Raw genomic sequence first — 23,414 nt, forward strand, 5'->3', positions numbered from 1 at the left:
ACAATTGAGGAAACTGAGGCCCAGGGAGGTTAAATAACTGTCCCAGAGTGAGGACATTATGGAGGACAGGAGCGAGAGGCTCTGAGGAGTTCCGGAGACTTTGGATAAGTAGTTTAAAAAAAGCCAACATGCCATGGCACTAGCTGTTCATGGGCTCCAAGGATCCTACCCAGGGATAGATTTCAAGAGATCCATGAATGTGGATGGGGACAAACAATGACATCTTTATTTTTGTTAACCTCTAACTGAAATGTAGGAATTCTTTCAGTTAACAATGTAGGCAACAAACATGATTCTGAGAAGGGCCCTGGAGACTTCACTAGACCACCCAAGGGACCAATGAAAGACTACAATAATAAATAAGGTTGAGGACTCCAACCCTAGAGATGACAACTCAGAAAGAGCCTCGGAATTAAACCCCACACTTGGTGATTGGTAAAAAAGTGGGAATAGGGTAGCTTGGCAAAGAGATTAAGAAGAAGGCATGAGAGAGGCCAAAGACAGATAGCCTATCCAGCAGCATGGGGCCCATTCATCAGGAATATGCTCTTGGAAGGTGCTGGACCTAGTGAGCATTGAATGACATCACAAAAGTGGAAAGCTTAGGTTTTAAGAGATAGGAAATGACTCATTATTGGTGTGGGAGTCACTTCTGAATCAGCTGCCTGTGTCAGTCAGACAGACCACCTACTTGTAAGATCAAAGACCAAATTACCTTGGAATCAGAATGAAACAATAGGCACTTTGGGGTTCCAGATGAGAGGAATGTGGTTGCTTTGGGCCAAGTGCACCCGATAAGGAGACAGGCCTATCTTAGATAGTATTTGCTGCAGAGATCATGGAATGAATCCTAATTACCCTTCATTAACTCAAGCTACTTCTAGAGCCTTTGATGAGATTATGGTGTAGGCATTCAAGGTCCTGGTCTGTCTATCTGTCTGTCTCTTGCATATGTACAAATGTGTACACACACACATAGGCTTACAGAGCTAGAGCTGGAAGAGACTGCAGAGACCTCATTTTACAAATGGGAAAGCTGAGGCACAGAGAAAGGGAGTGACCAAGGTCATAGGATCATCAACATGGAACTAGAAGTGACCTTCAAGGCCATGTAGTATATAAGCCTCATTTTAAAGATGAGGAAATCTAGGCTCAGAGGAGGTATGTGATTTGCCCAAAGTTACACAGATTGTAAGTGGGAAAATCAGCATTCAAATCTAGGTTGGCTGACTCCAAATTGACCACTAATGTCCTTGTAATGAGGACAATTTAGCATCAGGTGAACCATAGTGATCTCCCTGATTTAGGAGCTGCCACCCTCAGCCATGCCTCTTCCTTCCCGGGCACCTCAACGCTTTCCATCCCATCTGTCCTCTTTCAACCCTGGTCTATGGCTGCAGCCAAGATAACCCACTGTACTTTTAAGCAGAGGGTGGGGTAGAATGGAAAAGAGAACCAGGGGAAAATGCCTGTTGTTATCCCTCTTTCTCAAAGCCCTGAGCTCACTCCCTGAGTTGAGGGGTTGTGAGGAGAAACATTCATTGGATTTTAACCAGTGAAGATGAGGGAATGGGATGTAGCTGGGGTAGAGTTTCCTACGATGGCCACATACGTCACTCTCCTGCCCTCAAGAAGGGTATAAATGATAGAGATTATCCCTTCTCCCCCCCTCCCCAAATCTTACCTTAGGGTGCTGAGGGTCTCATCATAGTTGATGTCTGCAGGGCTCAGAGCTGCCACCATAGCAGTTCTGGAATTACCCCCTGGTAGGAAAAAACAAAACACCCTCAGCACCATGCCTCGCACAGCCCATCCCCATTCACCTACTCCCATTCTAAAGATGAGGAAGCTGAGGCCCAGGGAAGGGACATAATCTTCCCAGAGTCATACAACTGCTACATATGTGGAGTAGAACCATAGGAACATAGTTAGAGTGGACCCAACCTCAGAGGCCATCTAATTCAATGCTTTCATTATATAGAAATGGAGACCAAGTGTCAGAGAGTTAGAGACTTGTTCAGTGTCCCAAGGGCGGCATCAGAGGTGAAATTGAAGCCCAAGTTCTCTGACTCCAAAGCCAGGGCTCTTTCCCCCATCTCACACACACTCCTCAAGCTCCTGGCATCCCGAGGGGCTAATCCCAGATCTTGGGAAGGCTTGGAAATTGGATCAGCCCTGCAGGTTTGCATTCTGCTTATCTCCCAGGTAGAGTAACAATTTCCCCAACCAATGGCCCATCATCCTTCCTGAGAAAAGTGGATAGAAGAAGCAGCAAACTAAAGCATTTTCCTCCTCAGGCAGCACAGCTGCTTAGTGCCCCTGGAGGCTGGTTGCCAAGGAACTGCAGGAGGAGGACAATGAAGGCTGAATGTGAAGCCTCAGAGCTGAAAGAAAATTTCTTACCCAAATTTTCCCGGAGGAGCCAGGTCAGCACTGAGTCTCTGTATGGTATGAAATCAGTCTTTTTCTTCTTTTTATTCTGTAGGAGGAAAAGGAAGAATCCGAGGAGGTCAAGCCTGTGAGCCCCTTGGCAGGTAGAAGACAGGTATGAGAGGCCTAAGCCCAGGTACCAACAAGAAGCACAATGGAGGCCAAGCCAGTCACTCCCACCCATCGCCTCTGCAGACAGACAGAACATTGTTGCTTCTACTGGCAGCCTTTGCCTGGGGCTGAGATTGCAGGGATACAGGCCCTCAAGGTTGCTCTCCATCAGAGGCCCTCTGAGGCTCAGGAGTGCCCTTTACACTTGGAAAATGAGTAATGTGTATCTCTTTGCTTTGTCTCCTAATCATCAGGTTGAGATGGATAGCACACAGCCTCAAGTGATCCTTGGGTTTCACTGAAGAGGTTACTACTACTGAGGTCTTTGTGTTGTTCACAGGGAGAGATAGTTGAGGACCCAGGGAACTCAAAGTCCACTGTTTGACAAAGGTGAGCAGTAGACAGTAGATACAATTACATGATGCTTGGGGCCTCACCCAAGGGATCCCAAGAGGTCAACTAGTCCATCCCATTGCCAATTGTGCATCTTGTCTTTTAGACATCTAGGAGATTTTCAAAAATGTCTTTTCATTTTAAACAGGGTCATGATTTGAAATGAATACCCTAGTTCATTTTATGTTTTATCCCAATCACCCCATGGGTTGAGGAGGAAATGATTCCAGGTATTAAAGGAAAGTTAACCAAGGCACAGAACCATAAATGTTCTGGCTCACAGTGGGAGATAAAAGCAGAAGTATGAGGTTGGGGGAATTCCAGCCCAGTGGCTTTCCTATTAGATGATCCTGAGTTCCCTCCCCAATCTCAAGACTTATTTTTGTACTCTAAGATACCCTTTAAAGTAGAGAACACATATAAAAGAGAAACAGAGACACAAACCTTGTTTGGCCCAGAATCCTGGAAAAAAACAGAGAAACTAACTTAAAAATGCTGAGAAAAGCAAATCATGATGAGCTGATAGGACTTAGACGCCAAAACAATAGACAGAGGAATGAATTGCTGGCATCTCTAGAGTAAACCATCCCTCTAGACCAGCTGCCTCTCCCTCATGCTGGTCCTGGCAAGCAAGCCAAAGAGAATGTGTCTGTCTCAACAGCTGTCTGTCATATATTATAAAATAGCAGAGGGAAGGGGATTGGAAGGGCTCCTGGCGACTTGGACTTCTGCTAATAACCCCAAACTATCCCCCAAAAAGCATAAGTTCCCAGCGCTCATGGAGAAGGCCACTGGATCCAAGAATAAAAGGTTTCAGAGAAGGAAACCCTGGCTCTCAGAGGGTCTGAGAGAGGTGTCCAGGATGAGCAACTTCCTTTTCCCTAGGATTGCCTGCCCTAGTACTTATCGCAAAATTTCTGTATTATCACCCAGCTGAGCGAGAGAAGAAATTGGCACTATACCTGGCTGGGGTCTACAAGATCTTCAGGAAACTAATACACCTGATCTTTAGAAAAGATAGACACATGAAGCTTTAAAGTCATTTTTTGCCCCTATCTTAGGCCCATAGCAGAGCTGGTATGGTGGGGCCATGAGATCATTCCTAACTAACCAGTCTGTTCCCTTGAATAAAAATAGCCCTTGAGCCAAACTCACCATTTCAGCTAAAGCAGAGATGACTTTTCCCAGTGTGGTCAAGGACTTGTTGATGTTTGCTCCTTCCTGTTGGAGAGAAGAAAGCCCCAGCGTTGGAAAACAAGTCAAAATAGATTTTCTTTAGAAGCTCTGTGTGTGTGTGTGTGTGTGTGTGTGTGTATGTGTGTGTGTGTGTGTGTCTGACTGAGGAAACCTCAGTGACTCCCTATTTCCTCTAGAATAAAATCCAAGCTCTTTTCTTTGGTCTATAAGACCCTTCACAACCTGGTTCCAGTCTTTCTTTTCCAGCCTGCCTTCCCATTACTCTACTGAATGCTCTCTGCATTCTAGACATATCCATTTACTTGGTGTTCACCAAATATGTCATTTCATCTCCCATCTGTGGCCCTTCATGCCTGGAATGTGTGCGCTTGTGGGCATGTGCAGACACACACACACACAAACACACACATATGTGCATTTGTAGCTGACCAGAGACCTGCTAAATCTGTTAAAGATGGGAAAACCCAAATCCCTGGTTGACTTGATGAGGACCTCCTGGAAAATGGCACTGACTTTGTTGTTAAGGCTTTACTTATTTGGGCGTTCCACTCAACCTAAGTCCTTCCTGTTCCTTAGACCCTGTAGTGCTCAGGGTAATTGCCAGGTTTGATTCTATTCCTCATCCCAAGTTCTAGACTCCATCTTGCTAGGACCACCCCAAGGGAATGAGCCAACCCTCATAGTTGCTAGCTTACCCCAAGGGAAGCACTGTAATCTCAGACCAATGCTATTTTCTTCCTTATACTGTTGCCTGATGGGCCTGCCATCTTCCCAAAAGGGGAAGGCCCTTTGGCTCCATGAAATTAAACTCAATAAATATGTTAAGCTTTGATTTTGTTCTGTGCACTAGGGATAGTACAGAGACAAAAATGAAATGGTAGAACCCCAACAAGTACATTCTATGGGAGAAATGCAATAGGTAGACAGATGAATAAATACAAAGTAAACAATTGAGAGAAGGAGAGAGAGAGGAAAGAGGTGGAGAGAGAGAGAGAGAGAGAGGGAGGAAGAGAGGAAAGAGAGGAGAGAGAGTAAAGGAGAGAAGGAAGGAGGAAGACAGAGAGCAAAAGGAGGGAGAGAGAGAGGGAGGAAGAGAGGGAAGAGAGGAGAGAGAGAAGGAGAGAAGGAAGGAGGAAGAGAGAGAGAGCAAGAGGGGGGACAGAGAGAGGGAGGGAGGGATAGGGAGAGGGAGAGACAGACAGAGACAGGGAGACCGAGAAAGAAGGGGAGCTCAGTAACAAGAGGAGGGTTGTAGGATGGTCCATGAGCTGGGTTTTGAGGGAAGATTCCAAGAGGCAGGAGTGAGGAGACCTTCAGCCTTGCTTCAGGGTCCTGCCTTACAGTATGCTGGGGGCCAGGCTCCCAATGGTACCCCACACATTCTGTTCTTGGAGGTGCAATTGGGGGAGACTTCCCAAAGAGCAAAGTCACACTCATCTTACCTTGAGGCGTGTGCCCTTGGCTCCTGTGGAGTCAGCTCGCTCACTCCCTGCCAGGTCAACGAGGCTGATCTTGCTCACCTGAAAGCCAAGTCAGACCAGATGTTAAGGGGCACTCTTAAAGAGGGTAAAGAAGAGCAGCACCCAACCAGGACATTTGTGACCCCATGCCTGGAGCTCCTTGTGATCTCTGAGGGTCTGAAGGAGGGCGGAGACTTCTTGAAGCTTATGAGCTACAAACACATACTATGAAATGGAGGAGGATAATGATTAAACAAAGGGGGAGATCTCTTTGAGCTGGGTGAGGGGGGCAGCAGAGAAGGCTTCCTTCCCACAGGAAGTGACATTTGAAGGAGGCCTTGAATGATGGGTATAACAATGATTATTGGTGTTTGCACAGCATTTTAACATTTGCAAAATACTTTATTACCCCCCCTTCCATTTTATAGATGAGGAATTAGAAAGGTGGGGTGACTTGCTGATAGTCACACAGCTAAGTGTGAGTGGAGAGATTTGAATCCAGGCCTCTCTTAGCTCCAGGTCCCGCTTTCTGTGATCTGGGAGAATATTTGTGACTTTTTTCAGAATCTTTCCTCAATGCCTAGATTACAGGCTCTTTTCTCCTTTGTGTTTGTCATTTCTTTAGGCCAAATGGAAGATTCCTTTCATGCCCTGCCAAGATTCCTGGCTTTGTCCCAAAAGCAAAAGCCTTGTGAAAAGAATGTGACTGTTTGCTAGGACTGACATAAATGAATCAGTGATTGGGCACATCCCCTCATCACTCCTTCCCCTAGTCGGCACCCTCTGTGTTCCTGTGAGATTCTGTGGCCCCTGTCACCCAAATGTCACCATGGTTTGAACCAGGACAGCTTAGCAGAGAGTGGGGGCTTGTTAATTGGTTCCAAATGGGGACAATACTCATGGCCTTCATTCCAGGTCACTCCAAGACCAAGGGGCAGATCTGACAACAGGAAAGATGGTGCCTCTTCCTGCATGCCCAGTGCCAGGCCCCAGCCAGGCTTTCAGGAGGAGAGTGGGAGTATGTAGATTGATAGACAGATAGATAGATGTATATATATATATATAAAATCACTAAATGCACTCATTGATATTTCTAAAGTTTGCAACATATTGTACAGGCACTAACTAATTTGAGCTTCCCAACCATCTTTTGAAGTCTCTACTCTAGGTCTTATCCTACCATTTTACAGATGAGGAAAGTTAAGCTCACAGAGTGGCGGATAGGATCTGCACCTGGTCACACACAGAACAAATATCTGAGGTCTTCCTGGTTCTTGATCTGTCACTTCTAACCATTGAACAGCGCTGTCTTGTCTAAGCCTTTCTCTCCGTGAAACTACGAGGTCTTCACTTCCTGATCACCAGTAAATTAAGGCCTCAGGTCACTTACTTTTTCTGTGGTGATGTTCGTCTCAGCATCGTGGCGTTTCTGTGTGAAGATGATGTTAAAGACAGCGTGGGAGCGGCTGCTGGTCTCATTCATGTTGGTGGCAGCCACCGTCCTATGCGGAAGAGAATGGGAAGTGTTAGGAAACTCTTAGTCTTCTTAGCTTAGCTGGCCATCCACCATCAATGAGGCAGGGGAACTGTCCATGGTTCTGGACAGATCCTAGGATCCTAGATGGAGAGAGCTAGAAGGGGCACTGGCAGTCACTGAGTCCAAGCCTCATTTTATGGAGGGAGGGGCTGAGGCACAGAAAGGGGGAAGGGAACAAGCACCTATTAAGTGCCTGCCATGTGCCAGGCACTGTGCTAAGCCCGTGGCAAACATCATGTCATTTGATCTTCATGTTTGAACAACCCTGTGGAGCAGGTTTTATCATAATCTGTCTCCATTTTACAGCTGAGGAAACAAGAGAGGAATTTGCCCAGGGTCACACAGCTAGTGTCTGAGACTGGATTTGAACTCAGGTCTTTCTATGCTGCCTAGCTGCCAAGTGCAGGAAGGTCATGAGATCACAGAATCAAACATGTGGCATTGGAAGGACCTTAAGGACCATCAAGACCAACCCCCTTATTTATAAAATTTATAGATTAAAAAAACTGAGGCATAAGGGGGTTAAGTGACTTGCTCCCAGCCCCACAGCCAGGCAGGACTCAACCCACGTCTTCCTGGTTATAAGGCTGGCTCTATCTACTGTGCCACAAGTATTTGTCAGTGGATTTGGGAGATTGACATCTCCATTAGTTGTTATATGACTGTGGACAGGTTACTCCTCCTCTCTGAGACAGTCTTTTCCTCTGCCAAACGAAAGGGTAAGTTTTGATGAGATCCTTTTCAGCTTTATTTAGGCGTTTTTGTTCTGTTACCTCTAAGATTAGATATGATTTGGGTTCTCTATGTTCTCTGGCCCCCTGAGAAGACAGATGGATGCTTCACGGCCATCCTGGTTGCAGGAAGAAGGGACCAGGAGCCAGATCTCCATGGTAACCGGGCCTCATCTGAGAAGTGGGGATGTGGCTGAATAGCAGGGACTTAGTGGGGAAGATATGATTCATTTCTAAACCATCAAAGGTAAATAATCCAAGCATATCCTTCCTGTCCCTTCCTGTACAGTCACCTCCTAGGCCAGAGGCAGAGCTAATCAGCAGGCTTGGGCTTCCTTCCATTAAGGCAATTCACTAAGCACTTGGAGGGTACCCACTGGGTGCTGGATGCTGCTAAACCTGAGACAGAATCAAACATGAAACACTCCCTGCCCTCAAGTCCTTACATTCTAATGGGGGGGAAATGTGCTCAGGAAAAGTGAATACAAAATACTGGGGTAAGACCTACACTTGTGAGTTCATTGGTATAGGGAATTCTCAGGAGAGGAAATTCCCTCCACTAGAGCAAGTCTGCTCCTTCTCTGAACTATAGTCTTAATGGGTGGTTCACAACCTGGAGATTAAGTTACCTGCCCAAGGTCACACAGCTGGTGTGCGTCCAAGGAAGGACCAGAGCCCAGTTTTTCCTGGCTTTTGGACCACTTTGCCATCCACTACAGCAAAATACTTCCCAATATATACACAACAAAGACAAAGTAGCTGGAGGTGGGAGTGGGAGGAGATTAAGAGCTGGCAAAATTGAGGAAAGCCTCTCAGAAGAATGTACTTCAGCTGAGACTTGAAGGGAGGCAGAAGGTGAGGTAGGGCATGTACCTAACTTCCAAGAAGTCCTAGGTTAGAAGGAAAAGCACTCCAGGAATGGGGGACAGCTTTTGCATAGGGGAGGGGTAGATGGAATGTTGTTTATGAGAGGAATCAGACTGAAAAAGTTTAACAGCCAAATGGGATTTTTGTCTTAGAGACAATAGAGAGTCAGTGAAGCTTCTTGAGAAGGGCAAAGACACAGCCAGACCATGCTTTAGTATCTCAATGTGGTGTTTGTGTGGAGGAGCGATTGTAGAGACTGCCCAGGCTGGCTTTCCCAGGGAGCAGGCTAGTGCCACTCTTTTCCTGCCCAGGATGAAATACTAATATTTGGGGTTGACATGATTATCATCTAGGACAGCCTCAGAATTTGCCATAGTGACCCCAGTCAAATGTAAGTCTCTTGCGGGCAGGGGCTAGTTCAATTTTTGTCTTTGTATCCCCAGTGCCCAGTCCACTGTCAATCATTTAATCAGGGATCAATAAATGAGTGATGATTCACATGGCTTATACTTGGTGATTCTCCAGTGTTGATGGTGGCAGCATGAGGGGGGAGGCAGTGCTAAGCAGAGGGTCCCCACTGCCCAAAGGAAGCACAGAATGTCACAGGGTTGGAGAGTTGGAAGAGACCTCAGCCTCTCGTCCAGCCCATACAGACACACCTGAGTGGTCCTGAAGCCTCTGAGAAAGAGTTCTAAGGAGGCAGAGCCCACCCTTCCCAAGCCATGGCTGCCCATTTCCAGACAGCTCTCATCACTAAGATTTCCCCAACCTTCGGCCTAGATTGGCATCTTTACAACTGCCTCTCTCACTCCACTGCTCCTGGGCCTGTCCTCTGGAGTCAAGCAGAATAAAGCTACTCCCTCTTCCAAATGCTAGCCTTTCAAATGTTTCAAGACAGCCAAGTGTGGGCTCCTGAGTCTTCTCTGAGTAAACATTCCCAGTGCCTTTAATAAATCTTTGTATGACATGAATGTGCTATCAGCCTCCTAGAGTCTGGCATCCATGCTGGGAGTCCAGAACTCTTCAGCTCCAGGCTGGACACTCAGAATGGAGGTCAGGGATTGGGCTATCAGGCTTGTTCAGAGGTCCTCATTTTTGTCTGGGTTCCTGGTTCTGGTACTTACAAGGCTCTCTGAGCCTCAGTCTCACTATCTGGGAGGTAGAGAAGCTCTCATTTGGACTACTTACCCCCAGAACAGCTGTGGGCATCAGAGGAGCTAGGAATATAAAAACAGTGAGTCTCGTTTCTAGAGTACTCACGTGGTGGCCAAGACCTTCAGGCATGGCATCCTTAAGCTGAATGCTCAGAGAACACTGTATTCTGAAGAGGCCACATTGATACAAGCCTGAGGAAGGCGTCTTTATCCACCAGAGCTGTGCATACCTGCTGGCCATCATTGGCCAAATTCAGAACTTTGGGCTCGATCAGTGGAAGAGCAAAGACTGGAAAAATTCCCTCCCCCCACTGCAGCTGGCAAGCCAGGCTGAGAGACGGAGAGCTCTCCTTGGAGTTCTTTGAAAAGGAAAGGAGGCTGGCTCAGTTCCCAGAACCTGCAGCAGCCCTGGTGAAAGGAGCATTGAGGCAAATTCCCAGTGAGGGTCACTGACCAGGCTCCTGCAGCCAGCTGGCAGGGGCTAAGAGTCTATTCAATGAGGCTAGGGGATTGGGGAAAGGGTGGGGGTCTCTCTATTGAAACCACCAGCAGCCTTTTCATATCCCAAGGCTGTTGGCCTCAGTGGGGTAGCTCTTTCCCACAGAACCAGCACTCAAGCTGGTCAGTAGGAACCCTGGGCTTAGAGATGAGAAATGGTCAGCAGGGATTAGGATGGCCATCCCAAAGGATAGCTGATCCAAATCACCAGAAGATTTGGATTCTAGTCTTGGTGACAGAACTTCCTAGCTGTGTGACCTTGGGCAAGATACTTAACCTCTGACCTCAGCTTACTCAGATATAAATTGGGCTAATTCCTACCTACCTTGTTGCTCAGAGGAATGAATGTGGCAATGTTCAGGAAAGCACCATGATAATGATGATGATAGAGGCAGCCAGGAGGAGCAATGGATAAATAGCTGGGCCTGGAGTCAGGAAGACCTGAGTTCAAATTTGGTCTCAGACACTTATTAGCCATGTGACTCTGGGAAAATCACTTAACCTCTGTTTGCCTCAGTTTCCTCAACTGTAAAACAGGGATGTTAATAGCACCTAGCTCTCAAGGTTAATGTAAGGATCAAATGAAGTAATATTTGTGAAATGCTTTATAAACCTTAAAGTGCCACAAAGTGCTAGCTATTATCAATATGATTTCAAGAGTGCACTTTCTCAAAGCTGTATAGCCACAATTCTGTCTGAGTCTTGTTATAATCCTGTACTTGTAAACTGCAAATTACCAGCAGCAACTCCTATTTCTCTCAAGGTTTAAGCTTTGCAAAGCACTTTCCCCACAACAGTCATCTGAGCATTTTGCAGGTGAGGAAACTGAGGCAAACTGCCACAGAGATGGGGCGGATCATACAGCTCTAGAAAGTGAGCACAGGCCTTCCGACATCAGGTCCAGCGGTGCTCTTCCCACTGACTGCCTTAGGCTGTCTTTCCACAGGAAGGTAGGGATTCAAGCAGAGATCCTTTGACCTGAACCTAGCCTACTTTCCACTCAAGTATCACTTTGTAGCTGAAGAAACTAACCTGGAGGTGAAGAGATTTGCATGGGAGCACACAACTGGTTACTAGCACATTTGGTCTGGTCTGAACCTATGATTCTAGCAGCAGCAGCAGCAGCAGCAATTCTCAATGCTGAAACTCCTTCCACCAGTGACTGTTGATTACTGCTTTGTAACTGTTGTCTTAGAGTTTGGAATACTGAGAGGGTAAGTGGTTTGTTGGATTGTGCACTGTGGGTGTCAGAAGTGAGATTCAAAGCATTCTTCATGATTCTACAGCCAGCCCTCTATGTGACTCTGCCCCACTAGTCAGGACAAAGCCCAGGTCTCTTGGCTTACAGTCTAGTACTCTTCTCAATGTCCCATGCTACCTTTCAAAGAAATGTTTGCTGTGGTCACTCAGGGTCAGGGATCAAGAGGGACCCCAGCTTGTTCTCCTCTACCATTGTGATGGGATAGGAAGATCAGAGCATCCTGGACAGGGGTGTGCTGGAGCCAGCTCTAACCCCCTCCTCCTGAGGGCCCATTGTTAAAATTTCTGTGAGTGTTTACACCTCAGAAAACAACAAATGCTACAATCCCAGTTTTGATGTATTGTTTTGTCAGTTGTCTAGACTTAAGAGATGGAGGAAATCTTCCTAGTGCAAATTCAATTTAAAAGTGTGTCTTGGGTACATTTTCCCCCATGGAGCTTATTGTTAAACCCTCATTTCAGATCTAGAGCTGGAAGGGAAGCCCAACTCCCTCATTTTACAGAAGAAGAAAGAGGCATGGGGGTGTGTTAAACGGTGACTTCCATAAGGTCACACAGCCACCAAGAATCTGAGGCAGAATAGGAACCTGGGTCTTCCTGACTCCCAGCCCACTGTCCTCTCCACCAAAGTGACATACAATGCCAAGTGGCAAATTAACAGCAGAGATATTAATGACAGTGCCTGGCATACAGCAGGTGCTTAATAAATGCTTGCTGTAAGGTTGTCAAAATGGAAGCAGTATCATACCCACTTTATAGAGGAGGAAACTGGGGCCCAGGGTCAGGCAGCTGCTCTGAGAGAGGCAGAATTGTATGGTGGGTAGGGAACTGGGCTTAGATTCAGGGAAACCTGAAAAGCAGCCCCTCATTAGCTGTGTGATCCTGGACAGGTCACAACCTCTTTATGACTCAGTTTCCTCACCTGTCAAATGACAGAGATGGACATGATGGTCCCTGGTTCCTTCCAGCATTAAAGCTATATAGTACTATGTACTGCATTAAAGTCTTGGAGTGGGATTTGAGCCACAGTCTTCCTGTTCTTGGTCCACTCACTACCTCTCATCTATCTAGTGCAATTCATAGAAGACTCATTATGGCTGTGTTCACAGCACTTTCCCAAGTGTCTCAGCTGACTGTCATGATGACTACCCCTTTACCTCTGCTTTGGTTTCCTCATTTGTCAAATGAGGAGGTTGGACATGCAGAGTAGACCGGCAGAGATTGCAACCTCCACATGAGAGATGAGGGGATTCTGACAGCCTAGAGAACAATCCAGGGATTCCCTGACTTCCAGGACTTTTCTCTCCCCTCTTCACTAGGGCAGATTCCTTAGAGATGGAGGGGAAGGGGGCCAGAAGGAAAGAGAAATGAATAATTGAGTCTAAGAAGAGTGATCTTCCCCTCACACACACCTAGCTTTGTTTCCCGAGTCCATTAGATCTTGGATGTCATTGTAGGAGGTGACAGCTAGCTTGGAGAGGTCTTCCACATATGGGCCCATGAGGGGGTGCTCCCTCACTCGAAGGTTGCCCTTGTTTTTGGGGTTCAGGAGATCCCGGACTCGCTCACAGTAAATCTCCATGTAGCTGACCTACAGGACAGGGAAGTAAAAAAGGGGCCATTGGTGAGAGGTGGATGCAGAGGTCCTAGGTATTATCCCAGAAGGCACTGAGGTCCTATTCTATAACTGGACTCCACACCAGGATTACTGAAGACTGGGAGAAAAGTATACTTGTTACTATCACGACAAAGTGTGTTTGGGATCCCAGCCCACTTTACTGAGACTAGGATATCCTGAGCCCCACCTGTGTGTGTGGAGCATGGTTGGGTACTTTGGGTAGAGTGAGCAAAGGAGGTGATCTGGCTCCTACCCACTTTTCTGTTCTCATCACCCACTACTTCCATCCATGTGTCCTATTTTTCACCTAGTTGGGCTACTCCTTTCACCATCTGACAAACATTCCTTGGGCTTCCCTACCTCCATGCCTTTGTTCACTAGGTTCTTATTCCAGATCCAGCAGAACACCTCCTTCAGGGAGCCATCCATGATTCCCCAGCTGGCAGCATTCTCAACAACTGTGTCTGTACCACCAGAGCACTTCATACCTCTCTCTGGGCCTCTTATCTACAGGCTTGTCTGACCTCTCTGGCTAGTTTGGAAGCTGCTCAAGGGCAGGGTGTCTTTTTCATCTTCCTGACACAGGATCTTGCCCATAGTGAAAACTCAACATGTTTCTTATATGAATGTGTGAGTGAATGAATAAATAAAATAAATAGGGCATTAAATCAACTGCCTTTTCTTCATTCATATTCAGAGGTCAAACAAGAGCTGTAACAAGGTGAGGCAGCTGGAATTGTGCCCTAGATCACCAACCTCCTGAGGGGTGTGCTGATATGCTTCCTCCTTGTCTCCATCCCAGAGATTCACATTCTCTGCCCAAAATTTGGTGGCACCACAAGGGCTCTTCTTTCTACATACTCTGCCCCCTCGCCTCACCATTGCCCAGTGTGGTTCAATTAACTATCCTCTGTCAATGCACTCTCCCCTCTGCTCCCTTCACTTCCTCCAGCTATGAAGTGGAACCATCCCTCTCCTGGGGCTCACTTTCCCACAGGGGGTGCTACACCTCCACCTGATTCTGCCCCCCTCCATGGCCCCATCCCTGGGGGATCCCACTCCTGGGAATTGGCCGGAATTACTAGACCTGACTGGGAGAAAAATTGTCCATTGTCCCACCCTCACTCTTCACCATCTCTTCCCTCTTTACCTCCTCTAGATGGTCCTAAACTGTCACCTCTTCCTCTCTGCCCCATCCAAGGCATTGTTCTGGTCAGGGGAATGGCAGCCTCTGATCCTTTGCTCAGGAGGACCTACTAGCTTGCATGTTCTCTGCATCAACCCTTCTCCCTCAAGCATTGGTCACACAACTCCTTGTCATGGCTCTAGGCAATTCTATGTCATTTTCAAGTCAAGCTCAGGCCTTTTTGGATGCCCACACCCAGGCCACCCTAGGGTAGAAGGGCATCTTTACCTCTACTGAGTAGGACATGTTGTCATTCGTTGTGTCATTGATTCGAGAGAAGAGATCTTCGCAGAGCTGTAGGGAGATAGTTTGAGAGAGAGAGAGAGAGAGAGAGAGAGAGAGAGAGAGAGAGAGAGAGAGAGAGAGAGAGAGAATCAGCCTCATTCCTCCTATTTCTTCAGTATTAGTACCCATAGATCTCTGTGTTCATCTGGGAGTGGGGTGGTGAAGGGCTCTGGCATAGAACAAAGACCTCCAGAGGCTTTCCAGATCTTTGATCATTGCCAAAGTCAATGAAATCCTCACTCTGCAACCCACCTGGTGCTCAACCTCTCTGACCTGAGCTGACCTGGTCCTTGGATAGCAGACTCACAGCCCATCTCTGAGCCCACACAAAGTCTTTCTGGCTTAGGAGTACCTGTCAGATCTAGCACTCTATTGGCCAAGCCTTGGAGATTCAGGGGTCGTTCCCCATCAGGATGGGGTAGGCCCTCTTGTTAGTACCCAGTTGATATTCTGAGATAGGAAACTGTTTGACATCTGGCATTCTAAGCCTTTATTTGTCAGTGATGAGTTATTCTCTTGTAGGACACTTGGAGGTGATCAGATCTCCATCTGTTCCTGGGTCAGAAGCTCAAGTCTGTAGACATCTGTGTTAGGAGGTTGCATGTTGCCTTGCCTTTCCAATCTGGTACATCTATCCCCATGGTCCTCAAGTATCGAGTGACTCCGAGGGCATTCTGGGCACTCAGGTTGTATGGAATTGGCACCAAGTATCCAGAGTCTCTGAAGCTCAGCTCAAAGACCATCTCCCTTATGAGGCTCTTCCTGATTCCCCTACTGCTAATGCTGCATCCCAAATTATATTTATTTGTTATATATTTTATGATTATTTATATATATATATATATATATATGTGTGTGTGTGTGTGTGTGTGTGTGTGTGTGTGTGTGTGTAATGCCATTTGCCTTTGTGCAATATAAACTCTTTACAAATAAGGAGTTTCTTTCTTTCTTTATTATGTTTTCTTCCTTCCTTCTTTCTTTCCTTCCTTCCTTCTTTCCTTCTTTCTTCCCTTCTTTCTTCCTTCCTCCCTTTCTCTTTCTTTCTCTGCCTTCCTTCCTTTCATTTCTTTTCTTTCTTTCTCCATTGCTAGCACAATGACTGGCCCATAGGAGGTACTTAAATGTTTATTGGCTTCCTGACCACAGGAATACAAATCAAATGCCAGCCCCTTATCCTAACATTCAAAGCCCTACATAATCTACCTATCCAGCATTAGAAATTATTCCCTTCATGAACTGCACCCGAGCTAAACTGGACAAATTGTCATTTTCTCTTCTCATACTTGGCTCTTCCATCTCTTCACTTTTGTGCATACTGTTTCTCATGCCTGGAATTGTCTCTCCCATTATCCTAACCATTTGAAATCCTTTCCTTCCTTTGAGGTCTAGCTCAGATGCTACCCTTTCTATGAAGCCTCTTCCAGTTCTCTGCCCCATTTCAAGCTATAAATGATTTCTCCCTTCTTCTTGGATCTCTGATGTGCAATCATTATGTGACATGTAGTATAGTTAATTTTGTATTTGTCTTAAGCCTCATTAGATTGGAAAATCATTAAGGGTAAGGACTATACACTATCTGATCTTTGAGCTTCCTTCAATGTGGTCTTTCAGCTTCTACAATCAGGACTCCTGGTGTTCTCTGGTTCTCTGAGATGCCCAACCATTGTCTACAAATCAATTGACACACAATTCCTTCTCCTCACATTCCTAAACTTGTAAAACCCAAATGCAAGAGTCCCTCACACAGAGACAATGGAAAAAGCAACTCTTTCTTTCCTTTTTAAAAAATAATTTTTTTTTATTTTTAGCTTATAACACTTTCACAAATTTTGAGGTTCCAAATTTTCTCTCTCTCCCTCTTCTCCCCCCTCCCACCCAAAACGGCATGTAATCCAACATAGGTTCTACATATACCTTCTCATTGAACTTATTTACATAATAGTCCAGTTATAAAGAATTATAACCAATGGAATGAATCATGAGAAAGAAGAAACAAACCAAAAAAGAAGGAAAAAAAGAAAGCAAATAGTTTGCCTCAATCTGCATTCAGACTCCATAATTCTTTCTCTGGATGTGCATAGCTTTTTTCATCATGAGTCTTTTGGAGCTGTCTTTGAACCTTGCATTGATGAGAGGAGCCAAGTCTATCAAAGTTAGTCCTTACTGATACTGTGTGTCTGTAATTGTGTATAATGATCTCCTGGCTCTGCTCCCCTCACTCGGCATCAATTCACATAGGTCTTTCCAGGTTGTAATCAAGTCCATCTGCTCCTCATTTCTTACAGCACAATGGTATTCCATTTATATACCACAATTTGCTTAGCCATTCCCCAACTGATGGGCATCCCCTTGATTTCCAGTTCTTTGCCACCACAAAAAGAGCTGCTATAAATATTTTGTACATGCTGATCCATTTCCTACTTGTGTGATCTCTTTAGGATACAGCCCTAGAAGTGGTATTGCTAGGTCAAAGGGTATGCATATTTTTATAGCCCTTTGGGCATAGTTTCAAATTGCTCTCCAGAATGGCTGGATCAGTTCACAACTCCACCAACAATGTAACAGTGTTCCAATTTTCCCATATCCTCTCCAGCATTTATCATTTTCCTGTTTTGTCATGTTAGCCAATCTGATAGTAGAGAAGTGGTGCCTAAGAGTTGTTTTGATTTGCATTTATCTAATCAATAATGATTTAGAGCATTTTTTCATATGACTATAGATATCTTTAATTTCTTCCTCTGAAAACTGCCTGTTCATATCCTTTGACCATTTCTCAATTGGGGAATGACTTGTATTCCTATAAATTTGGCTCAGTTCTCTGTATTTTTTAAATATGAGGCCTTTATCAGAGACACTGGTTGTAAAGATTCTTTTCCAATTTTCTGCTTCCCTCCTAATCTTTGTTGCATTGGTTTTGTTTGTACAAAACTTTTCAATTTAACATAATCAAAATTATCCATTTTGCATTTTGTAATGCTCTCTATCTCTTGTTGGGTCATGAATTCTTCACTTCTCCATAAATCTGACAGGTAAACTATTCCTTATAACAACTGTTTCTTTAACAGGGAATAGAATCCTGGGAAGTTGTAGTTTAACCATCAGCTAGAGGGAGTCAATTGTGATGGTGAAATACCCCCAAGGAAAAATATACAAAAATCCCCAATGACCCTTAACGTGGTGGTTTTAAGGATGACATCTCACATCTAGCTTATATGGGGACTGATTTAGGCTAGGTATGCATTAGTTGATAAATATTCTCACCTCCTCTGCTACTTGATAATTTCCTCATTAATTCTTTACCCAGGTTCTAAGTCAATCAAGGGGAATCTTCCAATATATTCTCATAGGTAGAAATGCACACACTCTCTCATTAGTTAATTAGCAATGAGCTCCCATCTCACTTTATAATATATCAGAAACAGGTTGGGTTTTTTTACATAAACTTCTGCTATTTCTCTTTTTAAAGTTCAAGTCTCATGTTCTCAATGACAAAATGTCAGTGTTCCTGCTAATACAATGTGTTATAGCAGCAACAAATGCATGAAAAATGAGTATTGATGAAATATCACAGTGAATAAGGTTCATAGCCAGTCAGCTCTAGGTTCTTCAACAGCAGGGGAAAGACATGTGGAATAGAAAACTATCTCTGATGCCTCCTCAACTCTAGAGAGATAGTTCTCTCAGGACAGTAATTCAAGTCTTTTCTTCATAATATGTCTTCACAAAATGAGAGTTAAATAAGTTTTCTCAAAATGTCTCTTAATAGGACAAGAGAGTAAACTAACATTGGAGGAACTGTGAGAAAATAGGCACACTAGGGCACTGTGGGTGGAGTTGTGAATTGGTCCAGTCATTTTGGAAAGTCATCTGTAAATATGCCCCAATGTTGCTAAGATGCCCACACTTTGCCCCAGCTATACTGCTAATAGTTCTGTCTATACCCCACAGAAATCAAAGAAAGAGGGAAAGGACTGATATGTACAAAAACATTTGTAGCAGCTCTTTTTGGGGTTGCCAATATTGGAACCTAAAGGAGTGTCCTTTCGGGGAACAGCTAAACATATTGTGGTATGTGAATATAAAGAAATATTGTTGGGCAATAAGAAATAGGGAATGGACAGTTTGAAAAGAAACTGGAAAGACCTTTATGAATGGATGCAGAGTGAAGTGAGCACAATGAGGAGAATAATGTATGTAATTAGAACAACATTGCAGAGAAAAAATAAACAACTTGAAGGCACCAGACCTCTGATCAATGCAATAATGACAAACCAGGAGTCCTAAAGAGTGAACGTCAAACATGCCGCCTACCTCCTGACAAAAAGAGAAAGACATTTGCAGACATGGCCATTGTGGGAATTTATATTCCTGGACAATGCTGCTAAACACTGAGGGATTTATCAATTCATTTTTGCTCAACTGGAGAGAAGTTTTGGGAGGGATGGATTGATAAACAAACAAAGAAACAAATACATAAGCAAAATTTAAATAGTTGCCCTTTAGACTCTCCTTGACAATTGGATGAGTCTCTCAGGACAAAATTCTCTAAGTCCTCTCTCTGTGCCTCACAGTCCCTCAATCCACGAGAGTTAACTCTTTTGTGACTGAGAGTTAAACTTTAATTTCCTAAGATTAGATTCTCATTTTTAAAAATAAAATTTTGTTTTTACTTGCCTTCAATTCTCCCCTGCCTATTCCCTCTTAAGGATACAGTAACAGTACTCATAGTCTCTGGGTTAGGGGTTATTAAAGTTGGGATAACACTTGGTTTTAGCTTTTTTGTCCCACTTCATTCTACATTTCCTAAAAATCATTTTCTCTATCAAGACAAAGTTAGTGTTCTCTTTCTGCCTGAATTTAAGTTGATTTTGTGATTTTGATTCTTACCACTTTTATTAAAAATGGTAATTTCTTTAGTATCCTGCTGTAACCAGAATGGACTTTGTTTTCTTTGAATGACTCAGCTTACCTCATCGAGCTTCCCTGGACACCGGGGCTTGCTCTTCCGGGGCAGGAAGCCCAGCAACCATGCCAGGAATCAGAGAACTTCCTGTGTGATGAGTCATGGGGCTGGCGGAGGGGAGGTGTGTTAACCTGGTCTACGCTAGGGGGAGGGGCCAAGTCAAGAACCTATCGGCCCTGGTCATTCAGGCGGCACTTGATGATGTCAAAAACTCTATAAGAGGGGAGAGGACAGCTTGAAGATCCTCTCTTCCTTTTCCGGTTGGAGCCAGAGACGCCTACAGCCGAAGCTGAGCTGCCGGTAGCAGAGCTGACTGGAGGCTAGTGGGTAATCTTCTTACCGTAGAGGGGAAGCATGTATACGATTTTGCCTTATACCATCTCGCTTCTCTGTGGCCTCCTGGTTACCCTGGTGAGGCAGACTTATTGGGCCTGGAAGCTTTGGATGAAAATATCAAAATGGGGATGCTGGTTTGTGGGCTTGTTACTGTGGAGTGTAAATACATGCTTTAGTTCTCCTGCCTTCTGCGTAGAGAATTCCTTATATCCTGCAGTTCCGGACCTTTTAGGCACATATGAGATTCTCTTTGAAATCATAAATTCTACCTTCCTAATATACCTGCCCTGACTTCCTTGACTTCATTATCATCCTGGCCACACTTACCTGGGGGATAATGCCCTGCTGATCTTTCTCCTGCTTCCCCATCATGGTATAGGATTTGCCAGCACCGGTCTGCCCATAGGCAAAGATGCAGACGTTGTAGCCTTCAAAGGCATGTTGCAGCATCTCTTCTCCGATGTCTTGGTATACTTGTTTCTGTGATGCATAGTTGATGTCTTCAGGCTGGGAAAGACAGCAAAGATGTGAACACACATGAGAGGAAGAAAGGGGAAGGAAGGCATGGAAGAAATCATGTCTTATAGATTTAGAGATGAGAGAGACCTTGGAGGTCATTTGGTCCAATTCTCTCTTTTGATAGTTGAAGGAGTGGAGGGAATCAGAGAAGTTATATGACCTGGCCAAAATAACACAAGAAGCAGTAAGTAGTAAGCAGAATCAGGATGAAAGACAGTACCAGGGCAGATCTTTACCTTTGTTGGTGCAGATTGTCACTATATTGGCTACAGGTCATAGGCAACTGCACTGAGACCCATGAGATGACAAAGATTTAGGAAGTCCCAATCCCATTGGACAGATCTTCTATGAAGGACCTTGGGGAGGATATGGACGAGAAGCATGCAGGATGTTAAGGCATGCATTGGTTGCCATCTGTCACACTGGAGGGAGTATCCATACTGATAAGACCATTTTGATAGAAGCAAGCTCCTTGAGGCTAGGGACTGTTTAATTTTTGTCTTCCTATCCCTGGTCACTGGCATAGTGCTTGGCACACAGATTAATGAATGATTGTTAAATTGCACATCTGTTTATGTGTTGAGGTATCCCAAGCAACCATCTTCAGTTCTATTTGCCTTTGATTTGAACCAAGGAATAGATCACAGAATATTAAATCATAGAGTGCAGTCTGCCCAGGGTCATCCTGTGATTAATTCCAGACCAGCCGGATAGTAAGAGGCCAATGGGCATGAGAAGTCACAGCTGTTTGTACCCAGTTGTTGGGCCATGATCTAGCATTTCTTATATTTGGGCTCTGCCAGGCAAAAATGGAACCAAACCACCCTCTCCCCTGGCAAGTTAACTATAACCAAACCCTTTCCTGGCTCACACCTAAAATTCAGAGTTTGTCAATAAGCAGATTTCTTTTTGCATTCAGTCATTCACCTAAAGACCCAATTCCCAAGTTTGGAGACAAGTCTCTTCCTGCCTTGGGGCTGCTTGGTTTTCATGTCTCCCCTGCTGTATGTCTGATGCCTAAACTTTCATGGGGTTTCTTCCAAAGAGCAGGCAATTAGAGGAGCTGCTCATTTCCTCTGTCTTGATAGCTAACAGCTTTTCACAGGTGTTTGTGCTTACCGTGGTATGTGACCAGTAGGAATAGTCAAAGCTGAAGCTTTTGGGTGTCTCCTTGGGCTGTTTTGGATTGACAATGGCTGGAAAGGAAAGAAAAATAAACAAAAAGGTGAGGAAGCTATTACGCGGTGGTGGGGTGAATGCCTATGATTATGGCTCACCATCTTTAGAGGAACCAACAAGAGCTTAGCCTGGCAAAACTGGGTTTTAAGACCAGGTGCTTGAACACCAAATGCAGAAATATTTCCAGTGTCACACTGTTCTAGGTTCCAAGAGGATTTCTACAGCTGGGTATCCTGCAAACAGTTCAAACAACATATCCCAAATAAAACTTATTTTCTCTCCTTCCCTCACCCCAAACATTCTTCTTCTGGCTTTACTATTTCTATCTCTTCTATCACCACTCACCTTGTGACTATAAAAATGGAAAGTGGGGAGGGGCCTTTAACACTTTTCTCTGGGAGTAGGTCATGAAGAAAGGAGAAAAAGATTTGAGCATATAACAGCATGACCTTTTGATCATTATTGGGAAAAATGTCACTTATTGGAGGGGACATCATGATTCACAGGCATCTGAAGGAAAGAAATGGGTAGATAGATTGTTATTGATTAGATTAGCTAGATAGATAGATTGATTAGTTGAAAGGTAGATGAGAGTGACAGAGTAAAAGAGAGAAAGAAGATAGATAAATAGATAATAGCCAGTTAGAGCATGTGCTTACTATGTGCCCAGCACCAAAGCAAGATGGCATCTCTGGCAGATGGGCTTACAGCCTCCCCAGCAAGAAGTTGGAGCTTGATGGCAACTGTGCCATGACAGGCAAGTTGGATGAGCTGACCTATGCATGGGTCAGACCACATTTGTAGACTTGCGGTTAGTTCTGGACACTAACTTTTAGGAAGTATATTGATGAGCTGGAGAAGGTCCAGAGGAGGGCCAACAAGATGATGAAGAGCCTTGAATTCATGCCATGTAAGAGGGGGTTGAAAGATCTGGGGAGGTTTGACCTGGTAAAGGGAAAACTTAGAGGAATGTGACAGCTGTGTTCAAATATTTGAAAGGCTATCATGCAAAGAAGAGATTAGTTTGGTTCTGAATGGTCCCAGAGGGTAGAACCAGGACCATTGGATGGGAACTGTAGAGGCAGATTTCAACTTGGTGTAAGTAAGATTCCTAATAATAAGAAGGGAATGTGCTGGGATGGTGAGTGTAGGGCAGTGGGTGGTGGACTCCCTTGCCTGAGAGTTTAATTCAAAGGGAATGTTATTGAAGTGGTTCTTTTGAGGGCACAGGCTGGCCCAGATGGCCTGTGAAGACCCTTCCTGCTCTGACATTCTGTGATTCTTTGGCCTCAAAGGGCCCTTCTATAATCATGTGTTTCTCCTTTTGAACATAAATCAACGTGTCCAGAATGAAGGGGGATGCAAAGGATCCTCAAAATTCTTCCAGAGAGTTTCTTTGCTTTCCCTGGCAGAGCACCTTTTTATGCTCAACCTCATGCCAAGGCAAATTGTCTTCCTGTTCCATGGGTTTGGCTGAGTCTAATAATATCTGGCCTGTCTGAGGTCAAGTGCCCATTGTGCATGACCTAGAATGAGGCTGACAAAAGGGAGCGGGAAGGATGGGCTTTAGAGAGGACACTCTTTCCTGCTTTTTCTCTTGCTCTTTCCTCCATCTCTGCCCCCACCTAGCCATGCTCTCATTGCTGCCAGCTGTTCATGTATACCTCCAGCAGTGGGTCAGTTGATTCTC

The 23,414-nt window shown here is 44.9% G+C and overlaps 1 protein-coding gene across 1 annotated transcript in view; it reads right to left on the bottom strand.

The window, feature by feature from the left end:
• KIF1A (kinesin family member 1A) overlaps window positions 1-23,414 on the bottom strand; it is a 191,989-nt gene that overhangs the window by 111,861 nt on the left and 56,714 nt on the right. Inside the window, exons 4-13 of the mRNA XM_036755422.1 lie at window positions 21,665-21,741; window positions 20,354-20,533; window positions 14,671-14,736; window positions 13,051-13,229; window positions 6,982-7,093; window positions 5,574-5,651; window positions 4,090-4,155; window positions 3,379-3,396; window positions 2,404-2,479; window positions 1,685-1,763 (exon numbers count right to left, since the gene is read on the bottom strand). Coding sequence (XP_036611317.1) covers window positions 1,685-1,763; window positions 2,404-2,479; window positions 3,379-3,396; window positions 4,090-4,155; window positions 5,574-5,651; window positions 6,982-7,093; window positions 13,051-13,229; window positions 14,671-14,736; window positions 20,354-20,533; window positions 21,665-21,741 — 931 coding nt within the window. The remainder of the gene's footprint in view (window positions 1-1,684; window positions 1,764-2,403; window positions 2,480-3,378; window positions 3,397-4,089; window positions 4,156-5,573; window positions 5,652-6,981; window positions 7,094-13,050; window positions 13,230-14,670; window positions 14,737-20,353; window positions 20,534-21,664; window positions 21,742-23,414) is intronic.

This window comes from Trichosurus vulpecula, chromosome 4 (genome assembly GCF_011100635.1).
Source record: "Trichosurus vulpecula isolate mTriVul1 chromosome 4, mTriVul1.pri, whole genome shotgun sequence".
Lineage (NCBI taxonomy): Eukaryota > Metazoa > Chordata > Mammalia > Diprotodontia > Phalangeridae > Trichosurus > Trichosurus vulpecula.